The 25,260-nt window shown below is 36.8% G+C and overlaps 1 protein-coding gene across 1 annotated transcript in view; it reads right to left on the bottom strand.

Moving 5' to 3' along the window:
- Positions 1-601: 601 nt before the first annotated feature.
- The window catches only part of EFCAB6 (EF-hand calcium binding domain 6), an 87,189-nt gene continuing 62,530 nt past the window's right edge, over positions 602-25,260 (bottom strand). The window contains exons 17-31 of the mRNA XM_072400303.1: positions 24,723-24,837; positions 23,060-23,193; positions 21,086-21,321; positions 19,340-19,436; positions 17,499-17,617; positions 14,781-15,008; positions 14,059-14,214; positions 9,024-9,219; positions 7,067-7,252; positions 5,684-5,911; positions 4,499-4,720; positions 3,832-4,006; positions 2,826-3,010; positions 1,473-1,622; positions 602-814 (exon numbers count right to left, since the gene is read on the bottom strand). Coding sequence (XP_072256404.1) covers positions 692-814; positions 1,473-1,622; positions 2,826-3,010; positions 3,832-4,006; positions 4,499-4,720; positions 5,684-5,911; positions 7,067-7,252; positions 9,024-9,219; positions 14,059-14,214; positions 14,781-15,008; positions 17,499-17,617; positions 19,340-19,436; positions 21,086-21,321; positions 23,060-23,193; positions 24,723-24,837 — 2,550 coding nt within the window. The 3' untranslated portion in view covers positions 602-691. The remainder of the gene's footprint in view (positions 815-1,472; positions 1,623-2,825; positions 3,011-3,831; positions 4,007-4,498; positions 4,721-5,683; positions 5,912-7,066; positions 7,253-9,023; positions 9,220-14,058; positions 14,215-14,780; positions 15,009-17,498; positions 17,618-19,339; positions 19,437-21,085; positions 21,322-23,059; positions 23,194-24,722; positions 24,838-25,260) is intronic.

The raw sequence follows: 25,260 nt of genomic DNA, 5'->3' as shown, positions 1-25,260 counted from the left end.
TGACAAATTCTGTTTTGCCTATATGGGCACAAATTTTTACAAGCACACTTCACCATCTTGTCAATAACCTTTACAGAAGAGCAGAAGCTGTTTTAACCAAAACGGGGGTTGTGATTTCATATATGTATTTATATGTACAGTATATGTGTATTTGAAGTTCAGCTTTATTAAAAAAGAAATAGGAACCGCTGGAGTATACTAGGTTGCTAATTAGGAAAAAAAAGAAAGAACTCGATAATAAATCGGAACGTTTAATGAAACCAGGAGATTTAATGAAGTTTATTTATACACACTATGTATAATTTTCTTATGGCGGACGACTAAAAATTACCATCATATATTCATAAATGAACTTATTTTTGCAATGTGTTACAATGAAATTGTGCTGGAAGTGTATACAATTTTTTTTAACCATAGGGACATTCATCTTCAATTTGAAAATTTTAAGGAGCGCTAGTTATTTTTGTCTTATTAAAGTAATTAGGTTGATGAAAGCAGACACTCTTCATTAGAGTTTAACGCAGAAGCTGCGCTCATTTTGCAGAACGTTATTTATCAGTCTGCGGCTTATGAGCTGTGGCCAATGTTAATGTAGTTTCGCTGTCGTGTAAATATATTTATTTCTGTTCTGATCAAAACAATAAAATCAGAGGTTGAAATACAAAATGCCTTAACCCCAAAATAATGTCACTTATCTCAGAAACTCACTGAGAAAATCATTGTAAGAGACTTTGGATTTTAAATCTTTGTCAAAGTATCCCAGAATGTGGAAGAACTCATCCTCGGAAAGGTTAATGCCAAATTTCCGTAAGACCTAAAACAAACAAATAAAAATTAAATACATATCTGTCAAGGTTCTTATTCATGCAGGTCATGGTATATAGCAAGTAGTAGTTAGCCACCTTTAGTGTTCTGTTATGTTCAAGACACTTACCATTCATCCAAGTAACTTTCTCAGTCAATGAACTAAGAAGGCCATTTGGATAATTAGTGAAATTATTTAAAGAGATCCTGCTGCCAAATTTAACAATATAAACATAACAGCACATCATAAATTGAGTGGTTTAATTCTTACCTGTAGCATTTTCCTTTTCCATATTTTTTTAAAAATAAATCATTTATATAACTTGCAATGTGCCTTTGAACTTGCATCAAAATGTGACGTCTTGAGGGAGAGTGAAATCTATAGCATGGCCCCCTCCCTCCCTACACGCCATGGCCCTCTCCTCTACTGGGAATGTCTAATTCTCTCTGTGTTTTCCCAGCTCCTCTGCCCCTCTTCTACCTATATAACATTTGAAGTGTTACTTGATTTCCAGCTCTCAGTCTCTAGTACAATCACAATTAACCAAATAATGCATGAAAACAACACCTGCATTTAAATATAAAAATGTGTGTACAGATATTTTAAGGAACAAGCTGGCACACACACATAAGTATCAAGAAATGGAGTAGAAAGAATCTTACTATACCTGTTTGAAATCTGGAATGCTTATATACCCTGTCCTTCCATCATCATAAGACTGAAAGGTCCTTCTCATTGGTCTCCAGCAATCCACTATCTTTGGCTGAATTCTGAGTATGGCATCTAGGAATGAGGTGCTGTGCAATCCGGTGCTCATCTAACAGGCAATACAATACAGAAAATTATATAATACAGAAAAATACAGCCTGTATGTAAAAACATGCACAGTCAATACTATTCACAGTCAATAATATCAATATTATTATCTTTTTAGATGAAGGCATTAAGGAGAGGGTCTAACCTTGGTGACTAACAACATGTGAAATGATCCGACTTGGACTGGGTGTTTTTTTTAAAGCTTGGATTGGTCAGAACCCTTGAAATTTTTTAATGTTTCATTTGACCTTACTGAGCAGCTTCAGCCTTTTTGTACTGGTGACCATTGTCAATGAAACAGAAAGTGGCAGAAAAACCAATGTGTTGTGTCATCAGGTGACATATTCTAATTAATACATGGGCACAACTGTTTATGCTGTGAATTCCACTTTGTAGAGATCCCTTCTCATGATGCATCTCCAGGACCACACACACAGCAAAACAATTGACTGACATGGGATTTAAGGGACTCCTTCAGCACAAAAACATTGTCTGTAATATATTTTTAAAGATCAAAGGATACAAGTCCACTTTGTGTGCATTAAATGTCTTTGCAAACCTAAATAAAGCTTTGTAAAACAGTGGTGGCATCATCAGTTAAAAGGTCCACCCACTACAGACAGCTAAATTATGTGCATAGAAGACCAGTCATCCTGAACTAGAAGACAGGCCAGCAATGTTGGTCCTAATACAGGAAGCTCCTGCAGTGAGGCAAAGTTTCAAACTGGATTACTGTGAGGTTATGGAAGTAAAGATATAAACATTCTAGACAATATTTGCTTATCTTGGAATTAGGTTTAACACTTCCTTGCTCTTTTAAAAACTAAAAGAACAAAAATGTTTTTGATTTAACAAACACTTTCGTTATGAGTAAATAAAAATTCTCAGCAGATGATTGGTACTAAGAAATGCTGTTATTGTAGACAATTGTAGTAAGCTGTGGGGTCACTATTACTGCTGTTTAGATTCTCCTTCATCGCTAGCATGTATGATGCAGATGGTGAAAGATTCCATGGATAATTGCTCAAATGTTGCACAGAGATTGTAAACTGCTTCAAGAACTTTTACACTTGTGTCTATGCCTAACTTTGTTGTGACTGTATTTAGACAGTTTATTACCATGTTGTAGTAAGCAATATACCAGCTCAAAGATCAGAAGCACTACAGCCTATGGATCTTTATTAACAATGCTGACATAACGTACCGGAATCCTTGGCTTTTGCAGTTTTACCCTCTGCAGAAGAGGTGATGTTTTCTGCTTTGGTCCAAGAGTGATATTACGCAAAAAGTCTGTATATGACAAATTTCCATTATTTTTTAAGTCATATTTTAGAGTTAACTGCTCCAGGTCTTCCTTCAGCAAGTCCATGTTAAACCTTTTCATGATATCTGAAATAACAACAAACCAACAAAAAGCTCAGATGATACTCTGTATGTAAAAGCGTTTAAAGCTCTATTATGTGTAACCCCTGGTTTGATTCCTTTTAGCCCACCTCACCATAGATTATGTAGTAATACTTCATTATAATCAGAGAATAAATCTCTCCTTCTCCAGGACCTAGTTTTTACCCTGTTTGTTGCCATCTTTCTATATCAGAAAAAAAATTATGACAGGTCACCAATTAAAAAGCATATTTGCCATTCCTCTGAATGAAGAAATCCATTCCAGGTTTGTTGGATCACTCAGCTTCACTGATAAAAGTGTATCCTCTTCAGTCTTGGAGAGCTTTAATAAATCAGGACCATTGTCGGCAGCTGGGCTGTGGTAAGTGAGATTATAGCTTAGCTAATAGAGATCATTATCAGTAACCAATCAAAATTATTTGGCCCCCTTGGAAAAATGAGTACATTGGAAACATCTGATGACAGATTATGAAGAAACCACATGTCCAAACACTTCAGAAAAAGATGACTACTTTAAGTACCCAAGCAGAGTTTGTACAATCCTGAGTTTAGGAGGTGGCAAAACATAATCTAAAAAATTTTTATAGAGAAAACATCTGGTACTGGAAGTCGGGGATGCTGGGAAAGTGAACAGCTTCTTTTAATAATAACCTAAACAACAAGCATATGGAAGCTTCTAAACTGTAGTTCAGGGGTACCATTAGCACTTATTTCTGGAACAGGGTAAATAGATCGTGTAGATCTAACAATTGCACAAAATCCAAATTAGGAAATAAAGAGAGAGACAAACTTGTTAAGTTCTGTACCTGAGAAATCAGAAGCAGAAACTTCTCCTCGCCTTTCAAGATCTTTTTCCCGGAAAGCTTTATGTACATCCTGCCAGCATTTGATAAGATTTACTTTCAGTTTGTTCTCTACCCCATCACAGTTTAAAATTGGTGTAGAAGGAGGAGCTGCGGTACGTGGCCTCAGTACTGGAGTCTATAAGGAAAAGCAAAATCACTATTACAGTATGCATGCTTACTTGCAAAAATTGGGGCATTCTTAACACATGCCAAGAGACCTGGGTCATGAAATGTCCAACCCAAATAAATATTTATCAAATTACATCATCTGCTTTTATTGTTGCACAGAATACAGTATACAAAAATCCACCATTTCCTTCCCTGACTGAGTCAAAACCTCGTTCATTTGCATCCCACATGCCATGCTTTCCATCCCAGACACTAAAGCTTGCCACAGTTCTAATTTAACATGGTAAAATTTAGTTTGCTAAAAAATTATGTATCATAAACAAATGCCTTGCTTTTTTTTCTAATACGGTTTAGACCTTTCTTCTATTCCATTGCTATTTCTGTTTTGTCATTACCTCACCAGACATCAGATCACTAACTTTTACAGACAATTTTACATGGGGAAGCAACACTCCAATATGGCTATACCGTGACATGACGCAGAAAAAGGACTACTTACTGTAGGTTTGTTAGCAATGGCTGGTGCTGTTTTGGGACGTCTGGTTAGGGAAGCTCTGCCATTTGTGACTGATGACTGGATCCTCAAGTTTGATTCTTTATTAAAAGATACTTGATCTTGTGAGGGTGTCTCTGGTATGCCATAGCTAAATTTATTTAAAAACTCATGATATCTGAGATTTCCATATGAATTTAGGGGCAGACTGTTCCACAGATTTTCAAACTGTAAATAATAAAAAATCATAAATTAGATTAACATTGCAAGCAACAGATTTATTTGTATACACAGTATAACACTTTTTCTTGTTATCTCCTAATATCAACACTAGGGAATGAACTTCATTTGGCACATTGTTGTCATATATGTCAAATGACAGCCACTTTGACAATGTGTATAGACTACTGTGATACAAAATCCTTTCATAAGGTTCAGAGTATGCCAAAAATAATGTCACTCAGAGGTCAACTCTCACTCAGGAAGGCTTTCCAGTCAAGGCATTTTTGTTTTTTCAGTAGTGTCAAATTGATCATTACCATACAATAATTTGTCCAAACAAATCTCCTTGTTACAAGAACAATATTCTACTGTTTCTTAACACCATCCTAGGCAGCCTAGTAGGGTTGCATTATTGGTCCCCAGCATCCTGAAATGGCACTGCCAGGTAATCTTTGCTTCAAAGGATAAAAAATGTGCTGTATAGGTTGGGGGGGTGGCGGGGGTGGGGGTGGTAAAATGTGCCCAGAGAGGGGCTTTAAGTTACAGAAAAAGCATGGTGACCTGAGAAGCTTATATATCTTTGATACTCCAACAGTGAGATCTCCATGCCCTAATTCAGACTTTTTTACTCTTCAACTGGGAGTTGTAAGTGTTCCAGCCCAATTTCATGTATTCCAGTTGTTTTTGTTACATTGTTAAAAAGTTAGAATAATCAAGAAAAGGAAGTTGGGGACTCTAATACTGGGCATAGCAGGTGTGCATTCCAGAACTCCATCAGTGGAGCCAGATCTCACAAGTGAAGCCTCCGAGGGATAGAGAAGACTGAGAGAAGAGACAAAATCAGATGGTTTACCTCCCCAGATGCCAATATCAGTATGGAATGGGCTAACCCATTTAACTGATTTTTTTTCATGCATATCTAAACATCGAAGCAATGCAACATTACAACATCAAATAGTATATTTTTACCTGGTCATCTGTAAGCAACATGAAATTCTTGTTACAAAGCTCTCGAAAGTCTTGTTTGGAAATAACCGAAATGCCGGCATAGTCTATGTTTAAGAACTCCTGTGCTATGAAGTTAAAGCGTGCCGTAACAATTTCTTGGATGTGTGTTAAAATGTCCTTCATTGTCAGTTCTTGCCTGGACCTTGGCCTGGTGGCTCTTTCCACTCTATCCACCCAGGTGGAAACAGGCTATGAGAATAAGGAAAGGACAGCAATGGGATGTTGTAAAAAATTGTGTTGTTCATTTACTACAGAGGCCAAAAAATAAGCAAAAAAAGCATGTTTTTACAGTTCATTAGGACAGCAACTCACCAAAAGATGAGTAAGAACTAAAGCTTAGTAAGGGATCTTCCATAAAATAGCCCAACTACTCAGCTCTCTAGAACTGAGATCATGTTTTTTTTTTTTTAAGTGTACCTTTCCATTACCTATTTCCTCACCTATTTCCTATCCCTAATTCCTTGCTGGTTCTGTCACTACAGTCAGCAGTGTTGTTAACCTGAGCCCACTACTAAGCCCAAGAACTGTCACAGGGAGGCTGATTACATGCTCCACCATACCCAAAAGTGCAGGAAGTGGTGGTAGTAGGAAGAATATTTATGGTCAATATAGGTATAGGTACCGAGACCATGTCTCTTTAAGTTCAATAGAAGTGATTAGAAAAGTGCATGTTAATAAACAAGGGAAAGCATCATTTACTTTAAATTACCAATCAAGGGAAATATAAAAAAAATACATAACAGGATTTTTGCTAGCATGTGATAAATTGATTGCAGTGAACACAGCTTAATTTTATTTACTCAGCTTTTTAAGATCACTGAGGTTCTGACCACGAAACAACTATTCTGAATGGTATACTATTGTATTGGGCTATTTTAGGTCTGTAATTATAACACTGTGCAGCCAGTTTGCATGTCATGACTATCAAAGTTCCACACACATTGCCCATATAAAGCTATTTTAAGTTGAGTACTATAGGCACAGGGCATTAATTGCAATGCAATGACAATGACCATACTATGTGCATATTGTTTCTCAACAGTTATTTCATTAACTATTGCTGGCTGTAAAATTTATACAAAATTCTACATTTATCAACATATCTGTACATTCATACACTGGAAACTATTGAGAATACAGCAGAGGCAGTTCTGACAAGGCCATATGTTCTAAAAGCATCTTATTGTTTTAAATGTCAGCAACAAGATTGTCAGCGTGGAGCGGTCATGTGCTGAACAGATAGTTACAAGTAAAATTGCAGGTTTTATTCTGAATTTCTTGATGTGAAAACAACAGATGTGGGCCTTTTTCTTTTTTGTTCATGGACACGGCAGTTGTACGAACCTCAGAGATGGAGAAATTGTGCAGGAAATCCTTCCAGTCTATTGTGTGGTCCTCGTTCAGTGACAGTTTGCTCAGTAGGTACATGAATTGCTTGTCCCTTAGTTTAAAACAGAAACTGTCAAGAATCTGATGTAATTCAAAAGGCTTTATTGTTCCGGTGTCGTCCTTATCAAATGAGGAAAATGCCTGAAGGTGACAGGAAAGGTGGTGAATTATTTTTCTCAGTCACTTTGGGAAAAGTGCACAGTAAAATGCGCAGTGATTTTATTGGCTCTGTGGTCTCCACACGTCATGTTTTTCAGTAAAAACAATAAATCTCTGCACAATATATTTCAGTCCCCTCTGGAACTGTTACAGACAATGTTACAGGAAATGGCAGACCCAGTAAAAATAAAAGCAGGGAGGGGGGAAAGACAGCTATCTTTATAGCGTACCTAAACCCAAGAACAAAAATATATGGCAGCTTACAAGTCCTTAGATGTGGTGGTTGCATTTGTTTTATTTGGAGATCCTGCACATAACACACTTCCTGTCCCTAGAAGGCTACATTTGCTACTCCATTGTATCCACAGGGGTATCCCTGGTTGTAACCCAGGCTGTAGGAGCCAGCAGGGAAACCAGAAAGGGCAATGAAAGACACCAGCATCTGACACTTGGTAAAGTGAGGACATTCTGCAGCAAAGCTTGGATCTTTGGAGTAAAGTACAGTAGATGTTAAGTATTTATTACTATCTTTAAAAGTATCTACACTATAACTATTTTCATAGTGAAAAATAAACTTTAGAACATCTAAGTGCTATTTAAGTAATCTAATAGGAATCTACTGGTCAGAATAAATCATTATAGAATACTTTAAGACATATTTAGCACACCGTAAAGAATAACAGCACTCACACAAAAATACAGTGCCTTGTTTTCCCCTCAAAACCTTCAAACAACTAAATTAGACCTCCTATGTAGGATGCCAAGGTACAGAGAGCCGACCATTGTGAACTCCAACCCAGCTTACATAAAAAAGGTAAGAGGTGGAGGTTTTTAAGATAGGGGAGCAGGGTACTGGTAGTCTATCACTGTGACGTTGAAAGCATTTGCCTCAGAAGAAGTATCCCTGCTAATAGACACTAAAAGTTCATGACATCATTATTCTTTACAATTGCCACCACATGGAAGGATACTAAGCTGTAGTAGTATTGTGGCATGTTAGGTATGGTAACTACCTAATGCTCTTTAGAATGCAAGCAGATAATTGTACTTAGTATTATACTTTGAATAGAAAAAACATATACAATTAGGTGATATACAATTAGGTCACATCTGTCGATACTGCCTGGACATCCCAAACTATATGTAATTTGTATATGGGGTTCCCTTCTGACTCCTGGAGAGATTTGCTTGGCATTTTAGAATTGTGTTTTTATTCTACAGTGAGTTAATGTTAAGCGAGCACCTTATATGCTACTGTAATTGATTAATAATGATGTGTGAGTGTAATTACAGGCAAGCCTCTGCAAAATCCATCAATCAAATCCTAGAAAACACAAGACCTCAAGTATATTCCCATTGTATTGTAATATAAAAAAAGTGGACATACCAACTGTAAATATACATATGACTCTAGTGTACAGTATATATTTTTTTCTGATTATCCCTGTATCCAGTTTACTTAATGGAGGTAGTAAGAAATGTGCTGCAATTAATGTTGCTTCAATTGCTATCTACTGTTGAATGATCCTTTTCCTATTAGTTTTATTTAACGAACATGAGAACATTTTATATATATACAATAGTTCAGGATCTACTTATTGCTTTCACATTTGGTCTTCATTGAGGGTAACCTTTTTTTATGCACTATTTTATATGCTTACTTTGGACTGCCCAGGCCTGCTTTAATTACAAACCTGCTTTTTTACAACAAGTAGACAAGTAGTGAGTTTAGCAGGTTCAGTTTCTCTCTTACTTTATACAACTTTTCCTGTGAAGCCTTTACTGCTTCTTTCAGTCTAACAAGAATCTTCTGTGGACTGATAGTCTGCAGGTCCTCGGTTGGCACAATCTGCTCTTGTCTTTGTCCATACTTTGAAGCCCTTCCATCATCAATCATCCTTAAAAAGTCGAAGTAAGACAGCTTGCTGTCTATCACTCTCAGCCTTAGCCTGGTGGGAACATAAAACACGCAGGTATGGTAAAGAAAACAGTAAACACAATCCTTCATTTTGAGTCATGTGCAGCTATTGACAGTATTTTAAGCGGCAGATCATACATTATATGGATGGGGGTGATCAAAGCTTTATTGACTGCTTCTTGTTCTTCTTCTAGAAAGAAACAATCAGCTATACTTTATAACACAACAAAACTGTAATTTAACAGCATAAAATGAAAAGTAGTTGTAGTTCCATAAAATCGATGCAGCAGATAAATGTTGCTTCCTTTCATGTGTAACAAATGTTCATTTTATCTTTTTATTTTCTGTTTGTTTAAAGCCTCATACACATTGTGCAGTGTGTTAATGCAACATATTTATGTGCATTAAGTTTAATGCAATAAAGTAGATTTAAAGTTAAAGAACAAAAATCTTATAAATTACAGCCTAACAGCCCAAAAATGCAGTGGTTGCATTTGCCTTTTTTCTGTATTTTTAACTTCTGATCTTAACACACTTTCTTTACCAAGGTGGCAAAAAGGACATGACTTTTTTTTATTTATTAACACATTGCACCATTGTGCAAGACATGCATTATAGTGTGCTGAGTGGTTGCCCAATGCTCCAGTAATGTGCTGGGATGGGAATAACTGCCACTTCAGTGTACTGCAGATTGTGCACTAATAGTGTAATGCAGTAATATGAGCTATACTGTAACGGTAATTTTCAGGCAAAATCAAGTATTCAGTAATACATATTCAACATATTAAACATTTATTTATTTATTAACATGTATTTCTGTTTGCTTTTTTTATTGGAGGAAAAACAATTTTTTTGCAGGTTAATTGTTGCCTATAAATTGTGTTCAGTATGGCACAGAGTTTTCTGTTATCCATTGTTAAAATGAGCCTGGCCATCACACTATTCAGTCTTAACCCTGCGCTTGCTCTCTTACTCTTTCTTTTCAACTGAAAAACTCCTGTATAAACTCTGTTTTTCCACCTCCATGTGACGGAGCTGTTGCTTGAATGGCCAATCACTAGGCGTCAGTGATGTTACACTGAATGAAAAGTAGTGGTCATGATTCATTATACCTGGATATGAACATTAAAATTAAAGAGGAAAGGGCTGAAGACGGCTTCTGTGGCAATATAAAAACAATTGTTTTAATGTAATCACATAGAAGGGATCATTAGTCAGATTCTTCAATAGACATGTCTTGGGTCGTTTACCAACACCTTTCACTCTGAGGATGCCTCAGGGGACTTTTTGAGACTTAGTTGTTCCTTGAATGATTGTGAGTCAGTTGTTCCTTGAATGATTGTGAGTGTCCTTCTAATATTAGAGGATCCCCTGTGGGAATCCCTTGCCTCAACGCCTTTCAATTATGGTAACGTCAAATATGGTATGCTTCAAGAAGCGGATTCCTTTCAGGGATAGTATACTAATATTTAAATCGTTGGTAGAGGGTGGAAATACCCGGATGCCAGTGGCCAGCTTCAAATATATAATATTTTAATATTATTAAAATATATATTTGAATATATAATTTATACCTTGAAGTAACAGGTATTTCTTTTTGGTGCCATTTGTGAACAGGTTACTGGGGGAGCAAAGAGAATGTAAAGGTGGAGGTTGCAGAATAAAGTAAACCTTTATCCTTAATAAAACTTCAAGGTTTTATGTATAATATCAATAGTACAATGTGTAAGATTTTATTTATGACAAAGCCATACAAATAAAGAATCCATTGCAGATATGAAGAACAGCAAGGTGGGAATGTGCAGAATAACATGTAGTTATGTGTACATGTAACATGTAACATGTTAACATGTAACATGTAGTACAGAGATGTACACTCATTACAATGCATTTAGTTCTTAACTAAAACAATACAAATTACCATTGTGGCCATTTATCCTCCGTACAATCTGCCATATCTTTCTTTCCCAGATATTAGAATCTGTATTCAAACCATCAGGCTCCTTTAGGCAGCATATGTAATTATGTAGCGAATACAATAAAATAAACAAGTACGACTATATCCCTGAACCCAATGTGGCGTTGTGGCTTGTTAGAAAGATGTGTTGAATATTGCTGAATACACATTGTAAAGTCGATCTAATAAATATTAATATTTATACAATGCAAAGGATGTCGGAGGGAATTTGCCTGGAAGCAGAAAGCAAAGAAAGCTTGTTTTATGGTGGCCTGGGATTGTGTGGGAGAACTAGTCAGGCGGCCGCCATGTTCTGAACATCTGCTGTGTGTGCTGCAGGAGAGTTGGCAGTGCCCTCGTGCAGCTGCCAGGGTGTCTCATGTGCTCTAGTCAGCTGCTGGATTTCCCCTTTATGTTTAACCAATATTTGAGGCGCTGGGGAGAGGGCAGGCACAATAAAAGGGTCTAATCAGAGAAAAGAACCTTTAAATGACTCCTATAGACTCAACACGCTCTCATTTACCCTGTATTATACTGTACATCTGCTGAATGCATGACAATCAGCCCTCATTCGGCAGAAGAATAAACCAGAGGATGGCTTAATAAATAGAGATCAAATCTACCCATTGAGTGGTAATCACAGTGTTTAGCGCACTTCAGTGTAACCCCATATTACATCTCACAAACTTAGGAGACATTATTTGTAATATTTGGCCTATTATGTAGCAAAATGTGTGTGTCACTCCTATGTAGACTGAGGTAGGTCTACTTCTCTTATAGGGCAGCAAAAGATACTACATTTCAGGCCTGCATCTAAACTTGACATATCAGACACATATTTGTGATGAACCTCTATTTTTGGTTCAGCCACTTTTAAGATTTATAAACGCCTGCCAGACAGCATAGCAATAATGGTAAAACAATGTTCTTTGTTACATCTAAAGTCTGGGGCCTCCCCCTTACTTCCCCTTCCCCTGTGCCCTGCCCAGAGTTGGTCTTTAAAACAGTGCTTTTTAATATCTACCTAAAACTCATCGTTGTGGCAAGTAAACATGGTGAAGATTTGACTGTTCTAATATCTCTAATTACTTCCTTACTTTTGATGTATGCAAAGAGAATGAAACATGAAACTGTAACAGGAAAGACAGAAATGGATTTGGAATGTGAGCTGTACCTAACCCTTCGGTATGCTGTGTAAGAGGAAACATGGTGGAACCCAAAGGGAAATAGCTGGCCCTATGGGGAGTATGTGGCAGAGCCTTTCCTCAATAATTACATATCATTGATTATGATTATTAGTGAGTTGTTTATACATTGAAATTTGGCAGTGTTTTGTGGGAAAGAAACAAGTTTCTTTAAACTAAATTCATCATTTCAAGTCCTGGAAAGAAGGCACCACTATGCATCTTTTTCCACTGATACATCTTCTCTAGCTTTGTAAACCCAATGGCTTCCCAAACACTCAGATGTACACTTTAGGGAAATCCTAACATTAGCTATGACCTGGCAGTCTGCCATGATTGCTGAGGTGCCTGCATGTGACAAATGCATTAGAAAAAAAAAGATACAAACGGGTACTATTCTTGGCAAATATGCCTGTTGAAGCCAATATAAAATGTATTAAAAATTAAACAGGATAGAATAAAAATTACCATAGCAGGTGTACAAACTGGGAATGCGAGCCTGACTTCACTACTGAAGTCCCAGAGATATACAGATACATGTCAAATTATAAATCTAGACAAAAAGAAATCTTTCTATACAGAGATAGCACCAGCTACACTATAATAGAAAAATCATTTTATATTGGAAACAGAATTGCTTTAGTGGAAGAACTGCATCAAAGAACAGGTGAACGCAGAACTTTGTAGCATTTAGGTCAATAAATCCACTAATATTTTATAGCTATAGTTAGGTCTATAAATATTTGGACAGAGACAACTTTTTTCTAATTTTGGTTTGTACATTACCACATTTAATTCGGATGCAGTTGAACTGCAGACTTTCAGCTTTAATTCAGTGGGCTGAACAAAAAGATGAGACAGTGGTGGATGGTCGGAGAATCATTTCCAAGGTGAAGAGAAACCCCTTCACAACAGCCAACCAAGTGAACAACACTCTCCAGGAGGTAGGCGTATTGAAATCCAAGTCTACCATAAAGAGAAGACTGCATGAAAGTAAATACAGAGGGTGCACTGCAAGGTGCAAGACACTCATAAGCCTCAAGAATAGAAAGGCTAGATTGGACGAGTCCGGACCGCGGTAATCCGCGATCGCTGGCCGCGCGTACTTTCGCGCTTCCAGCGAGCGTGGATTTTATTGATGAATCAGGGGCAATCTCTACATAACACATTTACTGGGCCTGATTTGTTAAAGCTCTCCAGGACTAGAGAATATACAATTTATTTGGTGAAATTGGATGATCCAGCAAACCTGCAATGATCAGGTCCAGGATTAATAATACTTCCCCACTAATAGTAAATTATTTTAAGCTATCCATTCCAGGTTTATTGGATCACACAAGTTTACCCATGATAGTGTATCTTCTCCAGTATAGCAAAACTTGAAAAAAAAAACCCTGGCTGTGTTGCTATTTGCATTGACAATGTAGGTTATAAGGTTATATTAGTAAATGCAATTTTAGAGCCAATATTGTTGAGTTCTTGTTTACTTCAAGCAGGTCTACATATCCATACAAGTCTAAAAGTGGAAAACCAGATTAGAACATTAAACATACAAGCAAAATTAGTGGAAGGGCAAATCCACTTCTTAAGGAATTTTGAAGAATGTCTGAAGCATCTAAAGCTAATGTCATCGACACAAACTGATAGCCCATTGACACAGACCCTTATCCATGCAACCTTTATATCATCAGACAATGAAAAATACTGCTATATACAATGCTCTTATTACCTGTATAAAAGATTAAGGAACTGATCATTATCAAGGTCGAAGTTCAGCTCTTGCAGCATTCTTCGGAAGTCCTGAATAGAAATTAATCCATCCTTGTTTTTATCTATTTTAGCAAAGGCTGCAGCAAAGTCAGAATAATACTCCCTGAACTTGTCTCTGTGGACAAAGAAAGACGTATGACGTGTGAGTTTACCAATGCAATGCTTGAGAGTACAGACAGATGTGACGATCTCTCCTACATCCACAATTCAGTGGCTTCTGCAGATTTCTATTGATCTGCTCAGTGTTTCTGTACTGCAGTAGACTTTCCTAAAACCTTTAATATTCACGGCATGAAGAATTAACATAGTACCCTTACAATTAAGTCATTTTACATCCAGGTGTGCAAAAAATATATTAATGTATATTAGAGTTGGATCAGGTCAAAAGCCTTTAATAAATGTATTTTGGTGCTGCTAAACTCTTTTATTATAGCCTTTATAAACTACAATTGGAAAAATACTAGATGTACATATTTGGGAACACTGCAGTTCATAGTAAATTGCCCTCTACGATAATTATATTTTATTGTTCTACCAGTTTTGAAAAACTAACAGGACATGAAAGTTATTAGGTATTATGCACATATGCTCCAAGGCATCATAAAAAGGACTACAACCAACTACTTATAACTTGTGCTGCATTAATTCATCAACTAAAAAAGGGAAGTCACTGTTCCTTACTTGACCTGTTGTTCAATATCTCTGATATTCAAAGCTCGGGTCTGATGCTTATGGAAGGTATGCAAGTCCTGGTGGAGCTTCTGCTGTGAATTGTAATGTTTCTCTAAAGTCTCATGGTTGTCGTCTACAATACGTTGACTTGGACCACTGTCTCCAGATGCAAAGTTCACTCCTAATTTTTGGAGGAATTCCTGATGGGTGAGGTGCCCCTTTCCTTCTGAATCATACCTAGGCATAAAAAATAATTAAAAAAAAGAATCATAACATTTTTTCCTAGAAGATTCAAACATTTAATTTTTTTGTTTGTATTTATATAAATATGTTACTTAAATTTTATACTTAGGCACTTTGGTTGTATTTGGTTGTATTTTCACCATCACCAGAGACCTTTCACCACCAGGGAAGGTGTCTGAATGTTCAAAAATTCCACGACTCCCACGAAGGCACCTTACCTACCTACTTTACAGCTGAACTAAATACACAAATTAATGCATTTTTATCTGCAAGTTCATTTTCACAAAAGTTCTCCTTTGCACCTTATTACTGGGCAGTGCATGGAGAAGCAGCAACTGGTCAGCAAATCTCTCTGACTCTGTTCTGCCCATCTATCAGAAATGAACCTTGAACTGCATCACACCTGATTGGTTGCTTGTGCTGGCTTCACCGGTACTCACAATGCTTGCATTTGTAAAAAACGTATTTAATTGTTTAATAAAAGTGCTGCATTAATTTGTGAATTTTGAATCAGCTCCAAGAAAAATCTCTGTACTTTTATTTTGTGTGCATGGTTTCATATTTATTTTGTTTTTCTACAACTTTTTCATTCGGTACCAAAAAAAACAATTCAGCTTCAGCCAATCGATGTACTTTATTATTTTTCTATTCATGGTAAAAGGCAGACACTTTGTTCTGTTTCCAAGTAAAGAATTTTAAATGCTTGTTACACTCTCAATATTTTTTCCTAATCTCTGCTCATTTATAAATGAATTATACATTATCCACCCTAGCACTAAAAGCAAGAATCTTTACAAAAGGATTCTGCTTTGCCTATTATATGTTATGACAAAGCTTGGCCCATGAATGAAAAACCTATTTATATGTATTAAAAGATGGAATGTGGCTTTTTTACAATTTAATTCTGGCAAATATTACAAAGTGATTTCCCATCAGGGATGGAATGTTAATATTTTCTATATAATAAAAAGATTTTTAGGTGCGTGGAATACAGGCCTGTTTAAACCTTCGGCAAAATGCATTTTAAAAAAATACTAAAGACATACATAATGCATCTGCAACATTACTTTCATCTGAAGTTCTCTCCGTTTACTTAGAATTTAATTCAACTGAGCTTCAAGGAAAACTTTACTTTTGTTTAAAAGTTCAGATACAACACAATTATTGTTATTGATCATTGTGTCTTTTAGATTTTATTGTCCAGGCAATTGGAATTTTCACTTCCTTGTTTATGTAACCGTTTTTTTCCAGCAGCGTGCACAGAGATAGATGGTAAAGCATAACTAAAAATTGGGATATAGTGATCAGAGGATCTACCATTACTACAATTCCAAGGGTCAGGATAATTTTGCAATGTGTACACTCATAAGGGAAATTCACTCTCCAGATCATCACAGTAAAAGTGAGGGTAATTCCAAAATTTTAAGTTTCCACCAGAACAAGATTAGATGTAAGGCATCACTGGCTGTGTGCTCCAATAAGCTTTTAATCTTTTGTACTTGTCATCAATGATGACCCTAGACTACAGGACGGTAAGTGAAGTGAATCACTCTAATACAACACAAACAAAAAAAATCAAAAACTTAAAAACAAAATACTAGTTTTAACGCTTCTTTACTATATCCAAAATAGTTTGCTATTTTATTTATACTTTAAATATCAGGCATCATTGGCTGTGTGCTCCAGTGAGCCTTCAATCTTGTGTTCCTGTCATCAGTGATGAACGTTTGGAGGGAAGCCAAGGGGCTGCAATGATTCTGATACTGGGACTGTTTATAGTTGTCATTCAGGAAGGTCATTCCTAATTCCTCTAGAGAAAGTTTTTTTTTTCACTTTTGTCCCAATTGTAGCAATTTCAATCAATTCCCTGAGGAATCATTGACACTTATATTTAAAAAAAAAAACAAATCAGCTCATATGGGAACACAGAGAGCAATAACTGACTGCCAGTGGATCTAACCGGTCAATTCTCTACCTAAAAAACAGTTCTGACTGGCATTCCACTTTGAACCAAAAAGTAGCTGTAGTGTTTGCTATAGGTAGCTGCAGCTTTTGTAGTCACATCAGGTCCACGTGCAAACTGGTAAGAGCTGTAAGGTTTTCTGATGAAGACAACACAAGAGTATGCTTGTCTCATTTGTGTTGAAATGACCCCTTCTAGTTTGTTTTGAAAGCTGATGTGACAAAAGAGAATGACAATGTTGAAACAAAGAATTGTCTTCCTATATCATTTAGTGATTGAACAATGCAAGGTCACCATATCATTTTTAGGAAAACATATTTTCATTAGGTTTATTTTTTTACAGGGGCTTCTTTGATTTGAACTGACATTAATTATATGACCAAAAACTACTTTGACAGACTACAGGACATAAAGGACAACCGCTGTTGATGTGATACAAGACTCACGTGTATACTTACATTTAGAAAAAGCAATGATGTACATTTGCGTCTTGTCAGAGCAGGACAATATGACACACTCACCTGTTCCAGAGATTTTCAAATTCAGTAGACGTTATAGGAAGTGAAAATCTATACAAGACATTCCTCAAATCTTTCTTCTGTATAATGCCATTTCCTTCACTGTCGATTTCACAGAAGGTCTGTAACAGAACCAAATCAGATGAAACATGGGGTAAAAATAACATATGCTGCAAGAAATCTGCAGAATTCAAGTAGCAGAGGGACGAATTACAATCTGTTACTTTGTGTATGCTGCACTTACAGTTTATAAATAGTGGGTTCTGACCCAAATATCTCCTAAAACTTTCCTATTACTGCAACAAAAACTTAGCCTTGGTGTCAGCTCTTTCTTTGGGTTTGCACCAACAACAATTGTGATTTTGGCATAAAAGTGTAGTATTGGGATTAGTTACAAACTACATCAACAGGAAGGTCTTTTACCTCTCCAGACAGGTCAGTATTACAAAACTACAATCTCTTGTAGGAAATAGGAAGATGCAGTGACTAATCTGCAATGGAATTAATAATCCCTTCACATTAAACTGCATATACTAGGTGGTCAAAAGTTTGTACGCACCTGACCATCACACCTACACTGTATCTGCAAACCTAAGTGAACCCCCTCCAAATGTTTGAGTTCAGGTGGTTCTAGTGAAGGGTATAGTTAAAGCTACAACATGCAAAGGCATTAAAGACAATTGTCCTGTTCCAAACCTGGCAACAGCATAAATCTTCCTCACAAAGCTAGATCCATACGGTCATGTATCAATAGGTTTGGTGTGGAGGTGACCTGCACAGAACCTTGAACTCAACAAAACACATTTGGCATAAACTAGAACGCTGAATGTAAGCCAGGTTGTCTTGTCCAAGGTCAGTAGCCGATCTCACAAATGCTTTGGTATAATGACTATAAATTACCATATGAACACACTTACAATTTTGTGGCACCTTCCAAGAAGAATGGAAGCTGTTAAAGGCAACAAATTGGGGGATAACTCCTTATTTATGGCCATGATTTTAGTTGATGTCTGACACATAAAAATATATGGTTTCACTAGTCCTCCCAATGCAAGATTGTGGGTCACATCAGACCAAATAGCAAAATCTTCAAAAAGGAAACAGCATTTAATTTTTTTTTACATAATTGCTAGAGTAGGAAAGGATTATAACTCCTGTTAAATTAAAAATGCTGTCTAAATCCTCATCATGTACCTCTTTATTTGCCCTGGTAACCAAATTAGAGAGATAAAAGGTTACAAAATTCCAAAATGTTACCTGTCTGTAGAAAAGGATACATTTTCTAATGGGCCAGTTTTTTTAGTAACAACTGTTAGATTTCTCCTGTTACATTGTGTTATACTTTTGGGACAGGATGTAAGGGACAAAAACAAAAAACTGACTGGGGTTTTAATGCTTCTGTATACTAACTAAACTTAAAAAGGCTAGTTAAAGAGAATCTGTTATGACACGACATGTTTTCAGGTTGCCACTTGTCTTCTTACTTCCCTAATTATGTCAAGTGTTCCCATATAGTGTCAGATGAAAAAAGCTGGCAAAAGTTTTTAGATTTCCAGTAGCATTGAGCCAGTATCATTACATACACTGATGCTGAATAAGCTCATTCTTACAACTTTAGGACTAGTATGTGAGAGGATTACTCTCATCTGAGGCAGTGAAAACATTTATTTAAAAAAATCTCACAGTCTTCATACAGCAGGTCAATAATGGTGCTGACAACCCCTGTTCTATGTGCTGACACCTCTGGTGCACAGAGGACATATGACACAGAGGTGCCAGAACTATGATGCGTGCTGCTAATGTTGGTGATGCCGTGAAGTTACACAGGATGTCACATGGTTTACCTTCGCTAAGTCATGCCATCTGCTTTGTGCCTTTGTCACCAGATAGTAATGAGCTTGCTCGCAGGCCAGATCCGCACAGTCTTGGCTTTGTTTCGGTCTTGGTAAAAAGAAAACACGTTTGTTGTCCAACGACAAAGACAAAAATAATTATTGGGAATGTATACTGGCTTTTTATATTGATACATATATTTCTTTATTTTGGACAAAAAAATACCATTTTAAAAGTATTTTGCCAGCCAGGCAAATATGAAATATTGCATATGAATGAATATTTTAGGTTCTCAATTGAAGCTAAAGCTATAAGGACTTCCTTTGATATTTGCTTGGCCATTTAGCTGCTTTGCTGAAAAATTTAAACTTGTTGTATAACAATGCTCAGTAGCCTAAGCTGCATGTGCACATGTACGTGTAAATTTACTACGTGTAAATGAATCACAGCAGTGACTGTATCAAAACTGCAGCATATTGATTTTTTAAGCACAAGAGCCAATTCCCATTCATAATCTTCAGGTAACGAATACAGGTCGATTCCCTCATGTTCTAGCAATCTGTTACTAAACCAAGCTTATTTCTCAGCAGATATAAACATATATAGAAAAAATACTGTGGCTTAAAGCCCAACTGAAACCTAGTGTGCAGTTCTGTAAATAGCTTCCTGGTGTAGTACAACAGTAGGAAAGTCTTACCAAATAATTTAGCTGGTACAACATCTACTGTTGTGCTAAAACGCCTCTCCTGCAGCTGAGCTTGACCACTGCAGTCTGTACAAGCCTCTGAGTCAGAGTTATAGCTCTACAATGCTCATTCTCTTTGCAGAGCAAGCTCAAAAGTAGAGGTCAACAAGGGCAGCCTCCATTATACGCTTTTAAATGTTTCCCATAAAATAAACCTGTGCCCATAAGGCAGGACATTTAATTACTTGTCCTCCTTTCTAATAGTGCAGTCTTGTCAGGACTTTCTCCCAGCACCCATGGTATAGCACTGAACCAATCACTAAGCATTAGCTTATGGCATGAAGGAAAGGAAGAACTGGGTCACGTGCTCCTACACACATGGAAATATTGGGACTTTTCTTTGATCCTATTGGCTGAATTGTGTTTCTGGGCAGCAAAGGAAAGTATGTGCTAGGAAGACAGGCACAAAATTAACCTTGATAATTGTGCTTAAAAAAGAGTGGAAAACACTTTCAACAGTTTATGGGTTCCTACAATACACACCCCTGGATTACATCCCTACTTATTTCTTATCTTGGGAATCTGACTTGGGTCTCACTTTATCCTCTGAACAACGGGAAAAGACACACAAAGCGTCCATCATTTTTTTTTTAAGCCTCTGTAATTTGCTGATTTTATGTTTCTGCATTTTATTTGCACTTTAGTTTTTCCCTTTTTTTTTGCCTCTGTGAAATTTGTATTTGTGTTTTATGATTTACCTTCCCCTCCCCCATTTTGAAAACCTAAATAAAGAATGTTTTTTAAAAAAAAAGAGTTGAATTCAATTTTTACACTGGTGCAAAATTGATTACACCTTGGTGTCCAAAATATTAGAGGAAGCTTTTACTATCCTGGAGAAGCATTGGGCTGGTTAACAAAAAACATTAATGACACCCTTCCTGTTCTCCAGCTTCTCTGCCCTTTATCTTCAAGCACCTACATTATTCATGTACAATTCTGGATATTTTTACAAATGATTAACTAATTGGAACCATATTTATAGAAGGAAAACAGGAATCCCAAATATACCCACATGTAGCAGGAGTTTAGCCAGGGAGGGGAGTCCTCTTTTTCTTGTCTTCGTAGTAGTTCTAGGAACTCCATATAGTTTAAAGTGGAGTTTAGGTTAAGTCCAAGCAAGCCCAGAAAACGTTCATACTCCTTCTGGGTGATGATAAACATGAAGCTGTCCAGAAGATGGCGGAAGTCATGCATTGTCATTATACCATCTCGGTTACTGTCCATTTTATAGAAAGCAGTGTAAGTGTCCTAAATAAAGCAGAAAAAGATGTGTAAGGCTCTAATCATTTAGTTACTAAATGGAAATTACATAGCAGCAAACAGAACTTATGAAAAATATCAGGTTTTATCTGCCACACCTGTAAATGAATGCCCCACCCACTAAGTTTAAAGCTTTACAGAACAACCCATGGACAGTAGTGTTTAACCTTAATGGGCCCCATCAGCACTAGCGGTTAGCAAATGTGGACTGCTTAGCCAAAATTTGCTTGACAAACAAATGCAATAGCTTCATCAGTGCTAGCAAGGAACCAAGAGCTTTGGTAATAAAGCCAAACCTAACTTTAAGCAAAACATAGCACAACTAATTGCTGTAAAAAAAATACTATCTGTTAATTGACAGCTAAAAAGAATTGAGCCATGTTCAAGTCTATATGACAGTAGGATTCCTGACCCACATATAACAAAAATGGGATAAAATAAAATAGGATAAAATTTCTAATGGGCCCTGAAACAACTGCACAGTCTACACAAATAGTATGCCCAGCCCTATGTAATGTGCCCCCCTTTTTTTTTATAAACAAATACATATGAGCACCCCATCATAGTTATCGCAATGCTTTGCTTATCAACAAAAAATTTTTGGCATAAGAACAGGCCAAGTATGGTTTACAAGACACTTGTTAACCCTGGGGAACAGTAAAAATCTAGCCACAGCCTCACAAAAAATGAAAAAAAAAAAACACCTAATTTCGCTTTCCCTGTTGTTTCCTATGCTGAAACAGGGTTGTATAGTTAAGTATATTGTTGTATTATTTATTATTATTACTTTTAATGGTGGTATGGTTTTGATGCAAAATGTAGCATAAGCATAATAATGTAAAGTAAATGCTGAAATAATACTGAAAAATGAAAGCTTACTAAAAAAACCACAATATTTTCCTTTTACTATGCTTTGAGAATGTCTCAGATTCTCTTTTTGTCAATTTTCCTCATTTCTGTATTTAATACAAAGTAGGTTGCATTTAAAATTAGGGTGGATCCGGTTCCAGACTTATCTGTCATGAGGCGACATATGCCTCTTGGCATTGATATAGCGTGTTATATTAAATCTAGGTACTCATCTTTTCCATTCAAGGATTGGGTTGTCTATGTATATCGCTTGCATCATTTACCTTACCCTCCCTCTCTTCCCCTACATTACTCCATAACCACTACTCCCTTCCCCTTTAAAAACCCCTAGTGCTTTGTACTTGTCTTTTGTCCTTGTTTCCCCTCCTCTAGTTCTGGATTAATGACATCAATACGTGAATGGCTTGTTGTAAATACTGTCCTTTTTTCCTCTTTTTCTATGGCTTGGGTATATACTATTGCATTGTTGGACATAGTCTGTAACCAATTGTATATTGTGTCTCATGGACATTTTCTATTTTCCTTCCTTTGATATGTTTTATGCAATATATCTATGTCATACTCACTTGTTATACGCATTCACGTTTATTTTACAATGTATACTGTTGTACTTCTTTTTATAGAACTTGATAAACTTGATTGAAACAAAAATTACGGGTGGATGAATAATCTGAAGTAGTTATGGCTTATAGGCCCTAAACTGGACTGCATATACAAGCAACTTAGGACAGTATAAAGCTTAGGACAGTTTTAGCTTGTTTCTTAGAAGCAGAATATATTTATTAGTTATAAGCCCCACAGGAATTCCTCCTGGGAACTGCAAATACCCTGCGTCACAGATATAATTCAAACTTACCCCATAGCTTTCTCTTAATTTGCCAAGGAACTGGCTGAGGCATTCCTCTGCGGTCATGTAATTGAACTTGGTGTTGTTAACACGGTGGTTAGGGCTGTTCTGTAACTTATCACCGGGTCCATGTCCTGATGGGACTGAGGCCATAAATATTCCATTAAAATACAAAAGAAAATGTATCAATTGTTTTTGCCTACCAGTTTCTGTGAAACTACAAAATACGCATCAAAGCTTCCCATACCTAAAGCTGAATTTCAGATATAAAGATATAAATGGCACACAATAATACATCATTATATTTTTTTTATATATGCAAAGTAAGTATCTGGTTTTGCCTTGAATTCATCTTTGTACTGCAGAAATGAGACTGGGGATGAGAGAAGCAGCACACCCAGCCAATCAGCTATGCTGCTCTTTACCTAACACGGTAAATATTGATAGAAGAAAAAAGCACAATAAAAGAGACATTAACTCATCCGTTTGCAGCTTTCACAGGGCAGTCATAGCTTAGGAGAGGAATAAAGTCTATATGTATAGAGTGGATATATGCATTTCCAGATGGATTGTGCTTTGTTGTACAGCTGTGTAAATTTCAGGACTGAACAGACAATAATAAATGCTTGGGAAGGTACGCTCTTTTGTATGCATTTATTGTGTGCATTTAGTGGTTTGCCTGGAACTCAGCTTTACTGCAAATTTTAATGATAGCAATATAATAATCATACAAGAGTTACAGTAACAACTGACAATGCCACATAAACTACTCTGACTGGAACAGTTTATCTACATCCCCACTATTTTATTATGCATTCCCCAGAGGTATAGGATGGCCTTCAAATCTCCCCATACCCATACAATGAGGCTGATTTAATAAAGCTATCCAAGGCTGGAGTGGATACACTTTCATCAGTGAACATGGGTGATCCAGGAAACCTTAAATGGATCTGGTCCAGGATTCAAAACATTTGCTAGCAAATAGCAAATGACTTTGAATAAATCCATTTCAGGCTTGCTGAATCATCCAGCTTCACTGATGAAAGTGTATCCTCTCCAACTTTCATAAATCAGGCCCACTGACTCTTGCTCAGTCCAGACAGAATGCGTATTCATATCTAACAAGGGCTCTGTATAGGACTGCTGGACAATCATTCTTGTGGGGAAACAATCTTTTGACCTAGAAAAATTGGCCTGGCCCATATTGTTCCCCTTCTACAAGGTCAAACATTTATGACTGTGAGGTGCTGATTTAACCTCTCCTAGCATTAACTCTGCAAAATACACTTACCTTCAACCCTGCAGGGCAGTCCGATCCACCTTTTCTCCTCTTCACCTCTTCTTCTGGGTTCTTCTTCCCATGTCACCCGACCCAGGTGCGAGATCAGGTGACGTAGGGCAGAAAAAAATGCCAATCACATGTGTGAGATTGGCAATTTTTTTCCTTTTTCATGAAAAAAGGCTCACCCAAGAGCCTCCCGGGATACCTTTGTCACGCATCCCGGGAGGCTCTTGGGTGAGCCTTTTTTTCCTTTTTTGCTCTCTCATTCATTTTCGATCATCTAGTCGATCCCTAGGTGCTGCCCTCTTTTTTTTAAGTTTAGGTACGCTTTAAACCAGGGCATATCAAGTAGTTTGGAGATTTAAGAACTGGTTTTGGGCTTTTCCATACCTTCAAACAATGAGACAAAATCCAGATAATTAAGTCCTTCTTTTGTAAACCCCAACTTTTTGGTTAAATCGTTGAATTGATCCTCATCAAGATGCAGCTCATGATCCTGCAGAACCTAAAGAGAGAAAAGCTACATATGAAGACATGATATGAAGTAGCTATCGAAGATGTGTCATTTTCTGAGGTGCAAATTGTTAAATAACATCAGCTTCAGCTAAAAAATTTACAGCCTGGGATCTGTGATATAAAGTATTTCCATGTCTTAAAAAAAAAATCACAGGAGTGTTAATGAATGGAGCAGTCTCTCTAAGGAGATGGTGCTGGAGTTGGGAAAAATACTGCCATGGGGAACCACAAAACTCCAGAACTTTATTCTTTTCTTTCAGAAGTTTCAATCAAGTCTCGCAGGAAAAAAATGCGCCTTCTCTTGGGAAGGAAATGACTTATATAACGAGGACTTGACAGATGAAATGTAAGTAATTATTTCAGAGGGTTTAACTGCTTGAATGACAGCAGGCGTCTAAAAACGAGGCCTGTG

The sequence above is a fragment of the Pyxicephalus adspersus genome, chromosome 2 (genome assembly GCF_032062135.1).
Source record: "Pyxicephalus adspersus chromosome 2, UCB_Pads_2.0, whole genome shotgun sequence".
In the NCBI taxonomy this organism is placed as follows: Eukaryota; Metazoa; Chordata; class Amphibia; order Anura; family Pyxicephalidae; genus Pyxicephalus; species Pyxicephalus adspersus.
This window is presented reverse-complemented; position numbering and strand designations above follow the sequence as displayed.